This window comes from Panthera onca, chromosome B3, assembly GCF_046562875.1.
Source record: "Panthera onca isolate mPanOnc1 chromosome B3, mPanOnc1 haplotype 2, whole genome shotgun sequence".
NCBI lineage: Eukaryota > Metazoa > Chordata > Mammalia > Carnivora > Felidae > Panthera > Panthera onca.
Window position 1 is genome coordinate 4643981 of NC_138344.1, and position 15995 is coordinate 4659975.

General features: G+C 53.3%; 1 protein-coding gene across 2 annotated transcripts in view; it reads right to left on the bottom strand.

Annotated features, from left to right (window-relative positions):
* ALPK3 (alpha kinase 3) overlaps positions 1-15995 on the bottom strand; it is a 55819-nt gene that overhangs the window by 33217 nt on the left and 6607 nt on the right. For both annotated transcript variants that reach the window (XM_060617573.3, XM_060617572.3), the window contains 3 exons: positions 13763-13884; positions 3112-3229; positions 1321-2515 (listed from right to left, as the gene is read on the bottom strand). In XM_060617573.3, coding sequence (XP_060473556.3) covers positions 1321-2515; positions 3112-3229; positions 13763-13884 — 1435 coding nt within the window. The remainder of the gene's footprint in view (positions 1-1320; positions 2516-3111; positions 3230-13762; positions 13885-15995) is intronic.

A 15995-nucleotide genomic window follows, 5' to 3' on the forward strand; every position in this document is an offset into this window, starting at 1 on the left:
CTCAGAAGGAATACTGTTCACTGTAAAACCACCTGCCGAAACTCCTGTGAAATAGCAACTGCCCTCTGCTCCCTGAAACAAGATTAGCACGGACCAAATGGGAGAGCTTCTTCTGTAGCGCCTCTCAACCCTGTCCCTCCCCGGTCCCCAAACTCCTTAATGCTGTCACCCCCCTGCCTCTCTCTTTGAAGAGTGGATACCCCCATCCCTACCTCCACACAAAACATCACCTTCCCTCTGCTGGCTACCCGACCCCTGAAAATGATGGCACTCCTGTTCCCACATGGAAGAGTTAGCATCTATATCCCTCATGGTAGTTATCTTTTCTCTCCTGCCATTTATTTAGTTCTTAATATGCATCCGGCCCTGTGCTGAGCACAGACTCTCAGTAGCCTTATGAAGCAGGTAGTATTTTTATTCTGATTTTACAACGTGCCCAAATCACAAAATGTTAAGCATATAGTCAGCTTAAGCCAGAATTTCCTGGACAGTTGCTATATGTTTTTTATTTACTTATTTTGAGAGACAGCAAGCAGGGGGAGGGGCAGAGAGAGGGAGAGAGAGAATCCCAAGCAGGCTCTGCTCTGTCAGCACAGAGCCCAGTGCGGGGCTTGAACTCACCAACTGTGAGATCGTGACCTGAGCCGAAGTCGGACACTTAACCGACTGAGCCACCCAGGCGCCTCTGATATATATTTTTTTAATGTTTTTTTTTTTAAGTTTATTTATTTATTTTTGAGAGAGACAGATACAGTGCAAGTGGGGGAGGAGCTGAGGGAGAGAGGGGGAGGGAGAGAGAGACAGAGACAGAGACACAGAGAGAGAATCCCAAGCAGGCTCCGAGCTGCCGGCACCTATGCAGGGCTCGAACCCACCAACAGTTGATATTTTTAAAAATCTTCTGCTAAGCATCCAGGTCGAGACGCCCTGCACACTACAGTGCGCTCCTGTTCCTCAGTCTCCCCACGAAACGCTGCTGCCTCAGTATAGCCCACAGAAAACTCTCCACAGGCTCTTTCCCCACCAAAGAACATCATTTTCCTCTCCCTCCCTCTGGGACACGGTCCCTTGGCCGTGAGCCCCCATGCTGTCAGAGGAGAGCGTCAGAGTCAAGCTGTGCTGCCCTCAGGGCTGGCATCTGGAGATTGGCTGGAGTGAGGGCCAGGCCTGTGGTCCCCTGCTCCTGGCGGGCACTCCATCACCACCTCACCCCCTTCTATAAATAGCCCACTGCTCGCTGGCCGCCGAGCTGCTGGAGCAGGAGTTTCCATGAGGTCAGCTTCCCAGAGCAGCCTCTAGGCACCCAACACCCACACTTACCTCTCCTGGAGTCCTGTGGCCTCCTCGCCCCTGCAGGGGGCTGTCCCGGGTGCCGTGCCTCCGCCGGGCAGGGGGTGTGGGCACTTGGGCAGAGGCCTGAGGTGAGGCCTTGCCTAAGGGTTCTGGAGCCTGGCCCAGCGAAGAATCGGGCATGCTGTCGGTGGCAGGCTCCTCTTTGGGCTTTGGCGGAGCAAATCTCCTCCTGTTGAAAGGCCTAGTCGGCTGGCCAGGGGCAGCAGGCCCCCTTTCACCCCCGGCCTCGCTGGGTACCTTCCCCGAGGACGTCTCTCCGGGCGCCCGGCCACTTGGGGCCTGGGGCCCCTCCTTCCCCTGAGGCCTGCCCCCCCGGTTAGTCTCCAGATACAAGTCCTTCAGGGGGAAATACCCTTCCTGGTTTGCGCCTGGGGAGGGGGCCTTCTGGGCCCGGTCCGGAGTGCCCACAGCCGCGTCTGGCTTCCTGGGGCCATCCACTCCCGAGGACGCAGGCCCCCGTGCAGCCCTGCCTCCGGGCCGGGTCTGAACCTGCTCCACGTTCACGGGCCCCTGTGTCCCCGGGGGCTCAGGCTTGTCTGAACTCGGGGCACGGTTTTCAGAAGAACGGCGGCTTCGAGCTGCCTTCTCTAACTCTGGCTTCCGCAGACCTTGCTTAGGTTCCTCGTCTTTCTTTTTCTTCTTGGCCCCAGACTCCTTCTGGGGGGCTCTCTGAGGCGCCAGCTCCATGGCCTCGTAGATGTACGTCAACAGGCCGTGCTCCCCATCCTCCCCGTTCTCCGGGACAGCCTCCCCGTTGGTGGTCACCTCTCCGGGCACAAAGCTGTTGATCAGCCCCAAACCAGGGTGCCCACCAGGCTCGGTCTCTTCCACCTGCCACGCCGCCGGGGTCCCGTCCTCAGCCTCCTCGGTCGGGCCCGGGGGCGCAGGCACCTCAGCCCCGCTCAGCCGCCGCTTCCGCTGGAAGCGGTCGGGGCTGAGCTTCCGCAGGGTGTCGGCATCTCCCGCCACCTCCTTCCTGGGCTTCCAGCTCTGCTCGATCTCCCGCAACTTTGCCGCAGCCTTGCGCTTCAGCTTGGCGAACCAGCGCTGGTGGATCTTGTACTCGGTCATGGTGCCAACCTCCAGGACCCCCGAGCAGGACACGATGCCCTTGGTGTTCCGGGCAGACGCCTGGTAGATGGCCGCATCTTCCTCCTGACACCTAGACGTAGGAGCAGGAGATGCCGACCCGGCCCTCCTGCCAGGCGAGAGGCCCCATGCCCCACAGCCAGCGCCTCCCGGAGCTGAGCATGCTGCCCCGCCCCCCACGGGTCCCGCCCTGAGCACCACCCCCCCCCCCAGACATCACCGTGTCATCCAATGTACAGATAGGGAAACCGAGGCCGGCACCAGGGAGGGAGCTGGCCCAGGTCATGCTGTTCCGGGAGGGGATTAGACTTGGGGCCTAGGAGAGCTCCCTTCACAAGCAGGTGACCCGCATAGCCCCCTTGTGAAGTAAGGATGACACAGGAGCCTTTTTTTGGCAGCTGACCTCATGCAAAATGTTTCTACGGGGCAGGACCTCCTCTGGTTGTGCTCCACTCTCGGGCTGTCAGAAACGCTCCCACCCCGGCCAGAGGGGATCCCAGGCACCGGTGGGCAGACACGCCTCGCCAGCAGCAGGTTCAACTCCGAAGCAGAAACCACCCCCACCCTCCTCCACCCTTGGATCCCGCCTGGGCATCTGCGTCCAGGTGGGCCCTCTTCTGACGGGGCCACGGGACCCTCAGGCGACCAGACAGGCCGCTTTCCCCTCACCTGTAGAGCTGCAGCGTGTGACGGTTGCCCTGATGCATGATCTCGTATTTCGGCAAGCCACAGTAGCGATCTAGCTGGACGTCATCCTTGTACCAGGTCACCTCCGGCTCTGGGTATCCTACGAAGGGGGCAGGAGACCGGGTTGCGGGAAGACCAGTTCCAAAGCAGCGGAAGGGGAGCACAGAATGCCCCGGCTTCCCCGGACCACCGGAAGCACCTGGGCTGGCCCGCCTGCCCCACCCGCCGGAAGAGAAGGGCTATCATTTGGCTCAACTCATTTGCAGAAGCCAGGCCACATCAGGGCTGAAAACTGTGCCCCCTTCAGCAGCTGGAAGGCAAAGAGGGAGGAGAAACTTCCTCGCTTCCTGGTAAGAAGGGAAGCAAGAAGTTTCCAGAAAGCCTTGGCTGGTAGAAATAAGCCTCCTTCCTTCAGCGTCCTGTTCCACATCCTCAACCGCGGTCACAGCTCTATCCTCAGAGATGCCCCCGCCAGTACCCCAACACCAAGAGCCCTCCTACTTCCTGCCCAGGTTGCTGAGCTGCTGGTATTATTTGATGACACGGCTAAAACACACCCATCCACCCATCCATCCACTCATCATCCATCCATCCCTAACTCCCTACCCGCTCCCACTGCCGTGAGGCCGACCAAGGTGTCTCCCCAGCCCCTCTCCCGGCAGGGGGGACTTCTGGGAGAGCTTCCAACTGTCAGAGTCACGGTCCCTGCCTCCAACCCCACGTGGCTGAGGGGTCCGGTGATGGACACCAATCAGCTAATCCAATCCAGTTATTTGACCCAGGTTTTAGGAATCAAGACCTCGAGACACTCTACCCTTGGGTCTGGAACTGTAACCTCAAAGGAGGGGGCAGCCCCGTTGTCCTCACGGACCAGCCTAGAGCAAGATGGAAAGATGAAGCTCGTATTCAGAACAGAATAAGAGATCAGAGACAGACAGACAGTCTCAACACCCTTCCAAATATTGAGTCCACGCCTCACGTGGACACAGCTGCACTCCTCAGTCCCACAAGAAGCCCGTCTAGCCTTCCCGTGAACTCGGCTTCGTTTTTTTTTTTTTTAATTTTGTTTAAAGAGACAGAGTGTGAGTGGGGAAGGGGCAGAGAGAGAGAGAGGGAGACATAGAATCTGAAACAGACTCCAGGCTCCAAGCTGTCAGCACAGAGCCTGAGACGGGGCTTGAACCCACGAACCAAGAGATCATGACCTGAGCCAGAGTCAGACGCTTAAAAAACTGAGCCACCAGGCGCCCCGCCTGCTTCATTTCTTAAGCTGACGCCAAGTGATTTCCACTATTTATGAGAACTCAGAGACCCCTAACACACACGCCCTCCAACATATGTATTCTGTGTGTGCTGACTGCCAAGAGAGGATTATAAAGATATAGAATGTCACCACCAGGGTCTCTGCTCTCCGGGAACCCACCGAACAGTAGAAAAGATCACACGGGGCTCACCTGCTCTGTCTGCCCTGCCGTCTCCGGGTAAACTGCCCACACTCCTACCTCCAGCCGACCCCACTGGATCCCATCTCCTCCTGCCTCGTCAAGGACATCTCTCCAACAGTCGCTCCTGCCCCCTCCCGTGTCATCGAACCATTCCCCTCTACTACACGACTCCCGGAGGCATGCAAGCCTGCTGTATGGATTTCACAGAAAAGTGCTTCGGAAGTGCCATCCGCACTCTGTCTCCTCTCCCTCCCCATCCAGTTGGGCTTCTGTGCTCCCAGGCAGAAGCAGAACTGTTCCTGTCGAGGTCGCTCACGACTCACACATTGGCCAAATCTACGGGCAATTCCTTTTTTTTTTTTTTTTAATGTTTATTTATTTTTGAAGAGAGAGAGACAGAGCAGGGGAGGGGCAGAGAGGGAGACACAGAATCTGAAGCAGGGTCCAGGCTCTGAGCTGTCGGCACAGAGCCCAAAGCGGGGCTTGAACTCATGAACCGTGAGATGGCGACCTGAGCCGAAGTCGGGACACTGAACCGACTGAGCCCCCCAGCCGCCCCCAACTGGCAATTCTCGTGCCTCATCTACCGAATCTGTCAGCATTGCCGCCCCCCCCCGCCCCCCCGCTCCATTTCCTGAAAACTTTTCCTCACTCTTATGGAGTGCTCTTCCTCTTTCCTCGTCTGTCTCTTCTCCTAGACCCATGTCCCATGAGGGCAGGAATCCTATCCTCTTTACTGCTATATCACCGCCACCGAAGATCGTGCCTGGCACGTAGTAGTTACTTAATAAAACCCTGCTGGATGAGTGAGTAAAGGAGTGAGTAAGGACACGAGCAAACAAACAAGCAAGGGACAGATGGGGAGGGTGTGCCTGACGTAGGAACCGTAACAGTACGGTGTGGGGGTGGAAAGCAGAGGACACGCCGGGGAACGTACAGGAACAGGGAGCAAGGGAGGCGAGGCGGCAGCTGAGGCAGCCAGGAACAAACTCTGGGCAACCCTGACTGTAAAGTGAACCCCATGTTTCCACTGTGAGCTAAAGTCCCTGGTTACATCACCGCGTGTGGCCGGGGCCAGCACAGGTGTCCTCACCATCCTGTGTGATGATCTCATCCCTCCGAGAGCCCGGCTCAGAGCCTCCCTGCCCCATGATCTGCCCAGTAGGGCCTCAGGGTCCAGGGCACCTGAGTCCAGTCAAGCTGGGGCAAGGAGGGAGATACTGAATGGGCCTCACAGCCCGAAAGCGGAGGCCTCAGCCCCCGTGCCGTCCTCGGGGTGCCTCTTCGAAACACGGGGACCAACCTGACAGCTTAGGGCTCCCTGGCAACAACGGGTTTGGACGGAAAACATCTCCTTGTCCCCTGGATGATACGAACTGTCTTCCAAAACACACGAAGGCAGGAAAGGTCCTTCCTTCCGAGCGGCCCACGCGTGTGCCCACAGGCAGGCATGCGCACACGGAAACAAGCTGTAGCCAGGGACACCCCCCCTCCCCCCGCCGTGGTGCTGCAGGCCGGGACCTCTGCCTCACAGCCGGCAGGCCCGAGTCTGGAACACCAGCCCGGGGACTTGCAACCTTGTCCCCACCATCCCCAGTTTGAGAAGCTCAGATTGAAGAGAGAAATAACGACGGATGTCAATGTAGAGTTTTCAAAGAGCTTTCAAATGTAGTTTCGTTTGGCCCTCCTGTGAAAACAGCTGCCAAACATTTATTGAGGACTTTCTCTGTGCCAGCTACTGAGCTGAACGTTCTTCGTGCGTCATCTCGTCGGATCCTACACAGATCCTACGGGAACGTACTGTTATTAATCCCAGGTGTAAAAGATGAGGAAATCCAGGCCCGTGAAATTAAGGCCTCTGCCCCAAACCATCCAGCTGATACGCAGAAGACCCAAATTCAAATCCCTCTTTTCTACAAAACAGGCAGGTCTGGCATTTCAACCCCTGTTTTCCACAAGAGGAAGGTGAGGCTCTGGGAAGCAAAGGAACTTAGCCAGGGTCACAAAGTTGGCACATGACAAGGCACGTGGCTTTTCCACTTCCTTCTACCAGCGCCCTTTCCAGTGAGGACTGCGGGACCAATATGTAAGTGTTTATCCCCAGGAGTCATTACACTGGACTCATTTCTCTACAAAAGGGCCTTTTTCAGGAACGTGGTTCTGTCTAAAGGCTCAGTCCTCTTCCTCCTCCTGCCCCAACGTCTGTGCGTGCACACACACACACACACACACACACACACACCAACATAAAATCCAGAGTCGGGGCACCTGGATGGCTCGGTTGGTTAAGCATCCGACTTCAGCTCAGGGCATGATCTTATGGTTTCTGAGTTCGAGGCCTGTGCCAGGCTTTGTGCTGACAGCTCAGAGCTTGGAGCCTGCTTCAAATTCTGTGTCTCCTTCTCTCTGCCCCTCCCCCACTCCCTCTCTCTCTCTCTCTCTGTCTCTCTTAAAAATAAATAAACATTTAGGGCACCTGGGTGGCTCAGTTGGTTAAGCACCTGACTTCGGCTCAGGTCAAGATCTCACAGTCAGTGAGTTCGAGCCCCGTGTGGGGCTCTGTGCTGACAGCTCAGACAATGATGGACAACCTCAAGGACACCAGCATTCTGGCCAGAGGGGCCCTGGGGGAGACAGCAGCCAGAAGGCCGAGTCAAGGCGAGCTAACCCCCCATACGCCCACTCTGAGGGGGAAGAGCCTCAGGGCTGTCCATCCCTTCTCCAGGACCCCGAGGGCTTCCCTCAGAGCTCCACGAGCAGGACAACCGGCACAGACCCCTCTCCCTCACGTGCTGTTAGGTTCGGACCCACCGGAAAGTATCACCTGTCCCTGGCAGGGCCCTGGTGGGGCTGACTCATCACCGCCTAGCTCAGGGGATGCCAGCAGCAGGGTGGGAGGCAGACAGGCACGTGTGGTCACTCCTTCCCCACACACACCAGCCGGGAGCACCACACGAGTCCCACAGGGAGGCCAGCCTCAGCCATAGGTCTATCCACCATCCACCAGGTTGGGAGACCCAGCCCCTGTCTCCTTTGTTCTCTGATCTTTCTGCATCCCCCTTTGCCCTCCCCTTTCTTCCCCATACAGTCCACATTTTCTCCTTGCTCACTGGAAATGGCTTACTTACTACGGTGATCGCAGAGACCCCTTCCCTAATCTGCTACATAAAACTCAGGTGACCCGAGATTGCTTGGGGTGGGGGAAGGGGCAACAGCGGGGAGGAGGAAGTTAGTTACAATAGAGGACTGAGGTATGGATGTTAGACACAGCTAGAGCCCTGGAAATCCCACAGCCCCAAGTGGGAGTACTGTAGACCCGAGCATGACAGGTGCTCCCAAGCAGAAAGGAGACCACGGTCATCTGGTGGTCTCATGAGACATGGATGTTGTCTCAACTGAGGGGATAAAAGTTTGCTCCTTTGGGTGGGGCTTAAAACAGGGCAAAGCCTCGTGATGACATCGGAGGCACTTAATAAAATGCCCCAGGAGTCTGTAAGTCAGGATCCTGTCTGGCTTCTCCACTTTGCTCTCAGAGTCCATGGCTCCGAAGGGCAGAATGGAAGAGGGAGAGGAGGGAGAGACGTCCCTGGTGCCAGCCCCTCTCCGGTGGCCCAAGGCCCCTGCAGCAGCATCCGGGCTTGCTCCAGAGAGACCCGGTGTGCTAGCTTTGTGCTCTACCCTCTCAGATCTCACAGGCTTCTTGGAGGGAGAGATGTGCGAGCAGGAAAACAGATATCGCCAGAGCTCTCTGTGGAAGTGCTGGAGATGACGTCCTAGAGGATAAGCCTTTTGGGCTGGACTTGGAAAGATGAGAAGGAATTTTCCAGGCAAAGGAGTAGGCTTCTAGGTAAAAAGACAGAGTGAAAACTCTGTCTACAAAACCCACTACAAGTACTCTAAAGAGATTTTGTATTAAAAGATGTGAGACCACAGGGACGGGGAGAACGGGTGAGGCGAGCAGGAGGAGCAATAGTTTGAAGGTCGGAAAGCAGATGGACAAGCAGAAACTGACTCCGCAGACCCGGGACAGCTGGCCTCTTAGGCAGCAGCGGGGGAACGGAGAGCTACCCTTTGAACACGGGCGCATAAGTGCTGGCAACCACTTGCGGGGAAGGGGAAGGAGGAGAGATTATAAGTTGCTTGAAAAGCGATCGGATCTCTGGATCCCCTCACCCCGTCCATACCACCCAGGTAACGGCTCCTCCCCCCTACGCATGGCCAAAGGTGAGGTTGATTATCTGGAAAGGTAAAACTTTAGCCTGAGGGTAAGCCAGCACTGCTGAGGGCATGACAACTCCAGGGAAAACAGAAAAATGTGATGACTGTGCATAAAATAAATGCTCTCTGGTGAGAGCCCACCCAACCCTCTAATCTGAATCTGCACAGTTCCCGGAACATCTTTACCCTCCGGGCAAGATACGGGAAGAGCATTCACTAGGGACTCTAGCCAGTCCACGATGAAGGAATTAAAGAAACTTACTTTGTCAGTTCCAATGCTGCCAGATCCCAACCTACAAGGAAGCCCCAGGTTTTCAGGCCCCTCCCACTTGCTCAGAACTACCAGCTTTTTAGTCTCCACTCTTAACCACTACCTGACAGCCAAAGACCCCTAGGTATCTAGGAAAGCCTATACATAGAAGATGAAGGACCAAAACCATTAAGTTAAACTAAAAAAAAGCAAATTGGAAGAAACCCAAGCTATGCAGGGAGAAGGAAATTTTAGAAAGCCATCATTACTAGTCTCAGAGATCTAAAAGAAGACATTACATTCATAAAGAAAATACGATACCACAGTAAGAAAATTTTTAAGGAGCTCTTAGAAATTAAAAACCCAGTGAAAGGGGTGCCTGGGTGGCTCAGTCAGTTGACCGTCAACTTTGGCTCGGGTCATGATCTGGTGGTTCTTGAGTTCGAGCCCCAAGTTGGGCTCTGTGGTGACAGCTCAGAGACTGGAACCTGCTTCAGACTCTGTGTATGTGTCTCTCTCTCTCTCTCTGCGCCTCCCCTGTTTGCATTCTTTCTCTCTCTCTCTCTCTCGTTCTCTCTCACTCAAAAATAAATTCAAATAAGTAAACATTAAAAAATTATAAACATTAAAAAAAACAGTGGAAGAGTTGAAAGATAACACTGAGGCAATCTGGAAAGTGGAGCAAAAAAGACAAATCAATAAAAGGGGGAAGAAAGAATAAGAAAATAAAAGAATGAGTCTAGGGAAGCAGATATTCACATAACAAGAGTTCCAGAAAGACAGAACAGAGAAAACAGGAGGAAGAAACCAACATCACAGTAATCTCAAATTTCCCAGAACTAGAGGCCATTGGTTACCAGATTGAAAGTGTCCAAGCATGCTCCAGGATGAAAAGACACCCATATCAAGATACATCATTATGAAATACCAGAACATTCTTACAAGCCTCCAGAGAGGAAAAATAAGTTTCCTGCAAAGAGTGAGGAATAAGAACCGTCTTCCTGCTCTGAATGCTAACACTGGGAGCAAGAAGGCAATGCAGCAATGTCTTCAAAATTCTGAAGGACAATTATTTTCAACTTAGAATCTAGACCCAGCCTGTTAAGTTTCTCAGGACCCATGATGGGGGGTGGGAGGGAGGGGAGGGTGGGTGATGGGCATTGAGGAGGGCACCTGTTGGGAAGAGCACTGGGTGTTGTATGGAAACCGATTTGACAGTAAATTTCATATATTTAAAAATAATAATAATAAAAATAAATTGAGTGTTTAGACCATACAAAAAAAAAAAAAAAAAAAAAGAATCTAGACCCAGCCAAACTCCCCATCAAGAGTAAAATAGAAAGAGGGGCGCCAGGGTGGCTCAGTCAGCTAAGCGTCCGACTTCAGCTCAGGTCATGATCTCATAGTCTGTGAGTTCCAGCCCCACATCAGGCTCGGTGCTGATGGCTCAGAGCCTGGAGCCTGCTTCCGATTCTGTGTCTCCCCCTCTCTCTGCCCCTCCCCCATTCACATTCTGTCTCTCTCTGCCTCTCAAAAAATAAACGTTGAAAAAAATTTTATTTAAAAAGAGTAAAATATAAAGAGGGGAAAAAAAAACATCCTCAGACAGAAGTTGTCCAACATTTACTTCCCACCTACTCTGCCTAGGAAGCTACCAAAACAAGAATGCAAATCAAGAAAAAGAAAAACATGGAATATAGAAAACGGGAAACCCATCACAGGAGAGAGGTAAAGGGAATGTGTAGGATGATGGTAAAGGGAGATCCCAGGATGCCAATCTGCGTCAGACGCCCGGAACAACTGTATCACCCTGGAGCAGAATGGCTCAAACGAGAGGCAGGTGGAGGGCTCGCCATCACCATGCCTCCCGCTGTCGTGCCACCCGGGGTAGAACGGCTTTTTCACCTGATGAAACTACTGGAGGATGTAGGTCAGTAAAGCCGGAGAGTAAACCCAGAAAAAAGGACGACATGGGATCCAGGAACCTGACTCAAACCCAGGAGAAAGGCCAAGGGAAACCCCGGGATAACAGCTGGGTATGGGACCTAAAAGGCCGCCAGTTCAGACAGAAGGACGGTGATCTCCAAAAGGGGTGTCCCCAAGGAAAGCAGCTAACAAGAGTACCGATGGCACTGACCTTGCAGAAAAGTGTTTTGGTTTTTTGGTTTTTTTTTTTTTTGGCAGAAAAGTGTTTTAAGAGGCTATCGGATGGGATAAGAAAAAGCAGCAATACACAGCAAAAAACCAATTCGGTGAAAAATTAAAGAAAGTACTAACTTGAGTAAAGACAAAAGAAAGTAACATAGTATACTACAACTTTGGTATGAATAATATCTCATAGAAACAAGATAAACAGTAAATATTCACTCAAACAAAAATCATGATACAACCATGTTGAGAAGGTAAGTGAAGAGAAACAGAAGAAATGAAGATAGAGAGAGCCAATTCGCTATCTACCATAACAGGAAGACCAGACAGCAGGAAACTCCGAAGTCCCCAAAGTAAGCCGTGGTCACATACTATTCAGCATCGTGGAAATGCAGACACCAGAAGAAACAGCTGAAAGGTGAAAACGGTTGCTTCTGGAAAGACAAGTTGGGGCGGGGGGTGGGGCGGATCTTTTGTATTTTGATACGTGCCTTTTAGTATAACGCGAACACTTAAACTATGTGCTTGTATTAATTTGATCAAATAAAAATTAATTTCCTTTGAAAGGAAGGATTAAGGACTTTCTGGAGGGGGAAAAGAGCGCATGTGAGAGCACAGATCTGTGAAAGAGTCGGGTTTTTCAGAACACCGTCAGTATCACGGTCACGTAGCAGGCATCAGTCAGATGCCTTAGAGAGCAGTAGTTACCTCCTCCTCGCACGTCACCTAACCTACTTTGGCTTCCTTCTCCGTAAAACTTGACTAATAATAGCACTTACTTCACCAGGTTTTGTCAGAATCCAATGACAATGGAAACAGATGAATGTTGCAAAATGTGTTACGCTGTACAAAGGTAAGGAATAGATGCACACCTCTGTGTCCCCTGGAACAGACGGTGTTCTCAGCCTGGCGCTCGGAGGGTTCTGGGTAAGGGTGGGAACTGCCCAGGAGAAGCCGATCCCAGAGAAGCTGTTTAGCTGCTGGCTGGGCCAGACAGGTGCCCCGGAATCAGGGCACGTTACAGTTGGAAACCACCAATGCCCTTGATTTACTGGGAAAAAAAAAATGGGCTCTCGGAGGGAACCTTGACCTGGGCCCGTTGGCAGACGGCTGCACAGCTGGGAGGGGTAGTCCTGCAGGCCCGCCAGCAGGTCAAGGTGGTGCAACAGGAGACCCTGCTGGGAGGTCTGGAGGAGAGGCACTCCTCAGAGACGGCTTTCCAGTACTATCACCCCACCAGCCTCCTCTTCCAAGGAGTATCACTCTACTCCCTGTTCTGCCAAGTCCCACCATGGAGCTCAGAGAAACGCAAATAATAATAGGCTTAATTTCCAACACTTGTATGGTTACTAACTGTAGCCAGGCGCCATTCCAAAGATCTCGCAGGTCTTGACGCATTCGGCCCCACAATAACCCTAGGAGGTTCGTGCTGTGGTCATCCCTGCCTCACAGATGAGGCACTGAGAGGTCACGCAAGGTTAGGCAACCTCTTCGGTATCACATAACTGGAAAGGGGATGAGCCAGCATCCCAGCCAGCCGGTCCCTCTCCAGGGTCTGCAGTCAGAATCATGATACATCACCGTCTCTCAGGCTTGAGATTTACAAGCCTCAGACGACTCAGCTTAAAATGGGGATCTTTGGGAAGATTGCCTCCAAAACCTCTTTCGGGGCGTCTGGGTGGCTCAGTCGGTTGAGTGTCCCTCTCTTGATTTTGGCTCAGGTCATGATCTCACAGTTTGTGGGGTCGAGCCTCACATTGGGCTCTGTGTTGGCAGCGCGGAGCCTGCTTGGGATTCTCTCTCTCTCTCTCTCTCTCTCTCTCTCTCTCTGCCCTCCCCTTCTCTCACTCTCTAAATAAATAAATAAATAAATAACCTCAGGGCACCCTGGTGGCTCAGTTGGTTAAGCATCCGAGTTCGGCTCAGGTCATGATCTTGCAGTTCTTGAGTTCGAGCCCCACATCAGGCTCGCTCACTCACTCTCTCTTTCTCTTAAAAATAAATATTTTTGGGGCGCCTGGGTGGTTCAGTCAGTTAAGCAACCGACTTCGGTCGAGATCAGGTCATGATCTCACGGTCCATGAGTTCGAGTCCCACGTCGGGCTCTGTGCGGACAGCTCAGAGCCTGGATCCTGTTTCGGATTCTGTGTCTCCCTCTCTCTGACCCTCCCCCGTTCATGCTCTGTCTCTGTCTCAAAAATAAATAAATGTTAAAAAAAAATTTTTTTTTAATAAAAATAAACATTTTTTAAACATTAAAAAAAAAACTCTTTCAATTGGACAGCTTCTTTCCTTGGAGCTAAGATTCATTAATCGTATGTCTAAGGGTAACGAACTACACTGAAGGTAGGCTTTTGAAGAGAAGCAGGCTGTAGATGTGGCTCTAGAATGGGAGGAGAAAGGGACCCCAGCCGACGCAAGGAGACTAAGCTGGAGAGAAAGCTAAGAAACAAATGTCAACTTGCACAGTTTTGTGCACACAGCCAACCCCCTCCACGCCCGTCCCCACAGCCCCTTTGGACCCTCCTGTGTGCTGTGACCCTGGTGTGGCTCATACGGGTGGCCTCGTTACCTGTGACGATGCAGGTGAACCTGACGTCGCTGTCCTCGGACACAGCCCGGGACTTGAGCGTGGTCTCGAACAGCGGCTGGGTCTCCTCTGTTAGCTGCGCGATGATGGAGCAGAAGGTGCTCCTACGAAAGGCAAAGAACGATTCAGAGCGGCTCTCCCCCCGCCAGCATCTCCGCCAGTGTCCAATCTGGACCGGTGTTGTCCAAAGCAGCTTAAATCTTACCACGTCCATCCACCATCCTGTGGCCACGGCCCCAGTACCTGAGCAAGTCTTTCTTCAAGGGAGCCAGATCTCTTGGCCACACTGGGGGCAGGGGTGGTACCAAGGGGCTGAACAGAATCCCGATACAGACCCATTCCAATAGGCAGGCTTCTGACCATGGGCCAGGATCCTGAGCATGCCAAACCACCAGCCCCGCCGTCCCCTTCCCATCCTTATCGGAAGGCCTTGCTTCACCCTCGACCATCTATCTCCAGGAAAGCTCGCACACGGGGGAGGCACACACATGGATAGGTCCGGCCTCCGAGACGGGGACCCCAGCACAGCAGAGCTTCCATTCATGCTAAAGAGGGAAAAGCCAGTCGACTCTCAAGGACACACAGCTCAGGGGCCTCTCCTAAAGGTTGCGCTCAGAAGAAAAGGCCCTGAATTTATGAGCAAAGACCGGACTAGAGGAAGAAGAAGCCAGCCAATTCCAGGGGTCTAGACCCAAAGGTAGACTCCAATTCACAGGGGTGTCAGGAAAGAGGGTCCGCTCTTGGGGTCCATCCCCGGACACCACGTGCTCAGGTGAATACATGGCGGCCAGCTCCAAGACCGACCAGCACGACCGCCGAACCACCAACAGATCCGTTCCTGCAAAAGCCAGGACTTGTAGTTCCATAGGGACAATCCACCTCCCAGAGTTCAAGGGCATTTGCGGGCTCGCTGAGTCCAGCACAGACTCACCGACGCTGCTCAGCATGTACGGTCCTCTCCTTCCTGGGCACGGGAAGCAAACCACCATGCCAAACCCTTTCACGGGCCAGCAGAGACACAACGCGTCCCGAGGCGTGAAGCGTAACCACATGGCCGGGTTGTGGTGCACAAGCCGTGCCCAGCCCCCCCTCTCCCACCCCCTCCCCACTCACACACCCCGTGGTGAGCAGCAGTGAGGACCAGGAGGGGAGAAGTGAAGAGAAGCAGGGGGAACTGGAGACAGACAAAACATTCAAAGCTGCCTTTCTCTGTGCCTCGGAGGAGGGGCGGCCACCTGGGCAATGCGTCTGCCCGCGACCTCTCCGCCAGGGGCAGGGGAGTGTCCGTGGGAACACGGCAAAGAGGACTTTTGCGGGGAGGGCGTCCACATTCAACTCATCATTTCTGTGGGTGGCATTCTGGACTAGAGTTTGAGGAGAAAGGTGATATCCCAGGAAGAGCATCAGGGATCAGGTAAGATTCTGGACCAACAGGGGTCCAGCCGTGGTGTCTCCAGGGGAATGCAGATACCTGGGCCTCCGGGGAACTGACGGGAGCCCTCGCCCACAAACACTGCCCAGAAAGGGGACCCTAAGCTCTCTCGCACCTGAACGCTTGAACTGGGTGTGCGGTCGGGGTTCCGTAACACCCGCTGTGATACTCTCATCTGGACCTCCCCTGTCGTGCTCTGCCTTTGCCTTTACCCCACTCCGATACAGAGGGCCCTTCAACTCCCTGACACTCAGGAGACACAACATCTGAACACGTTTTTTGCTGTTCTCAAACCGACCGCATATTTCTGGCTGGGGAATACCAAATCGCAACCAACCGCTTCCAGAGGAAAGTGCCATGCCAAAAGGCATCGGGCTTCCAGGCTTCTGCAGCTAATTCAGAACATCCCTAATTACGTCCTCCCTGCAAAACCAGAATCCTATCCTACTCAGAAGCATGAGCCTGGATCTAATGCTCAGCTTAGGCTCTTAAGGATGAAGCTACTTGGGCAAGTCTAAGGAAATAAGCTACTGGAAAGAGAAAAGGAGGAAATTATGCTTCGAGGAAATTTTCTTTGGGTGTTCATGCTAGATATTCAGTAGCAGGTAGTTATTTGATTTCATTACTTCTCTTGAATGGGGAAGTACACTCATCTTCCCAAGGCCACTAGGTTCTAAGTTATATTAGAGAAAATGCTTGCATTGGAAACTCATGCATAACTGCCAAAAGGCATGACTAGATGAACACCCTCTGCGGGGTGGGGCTGGGGTGCGTTAGGGCAGG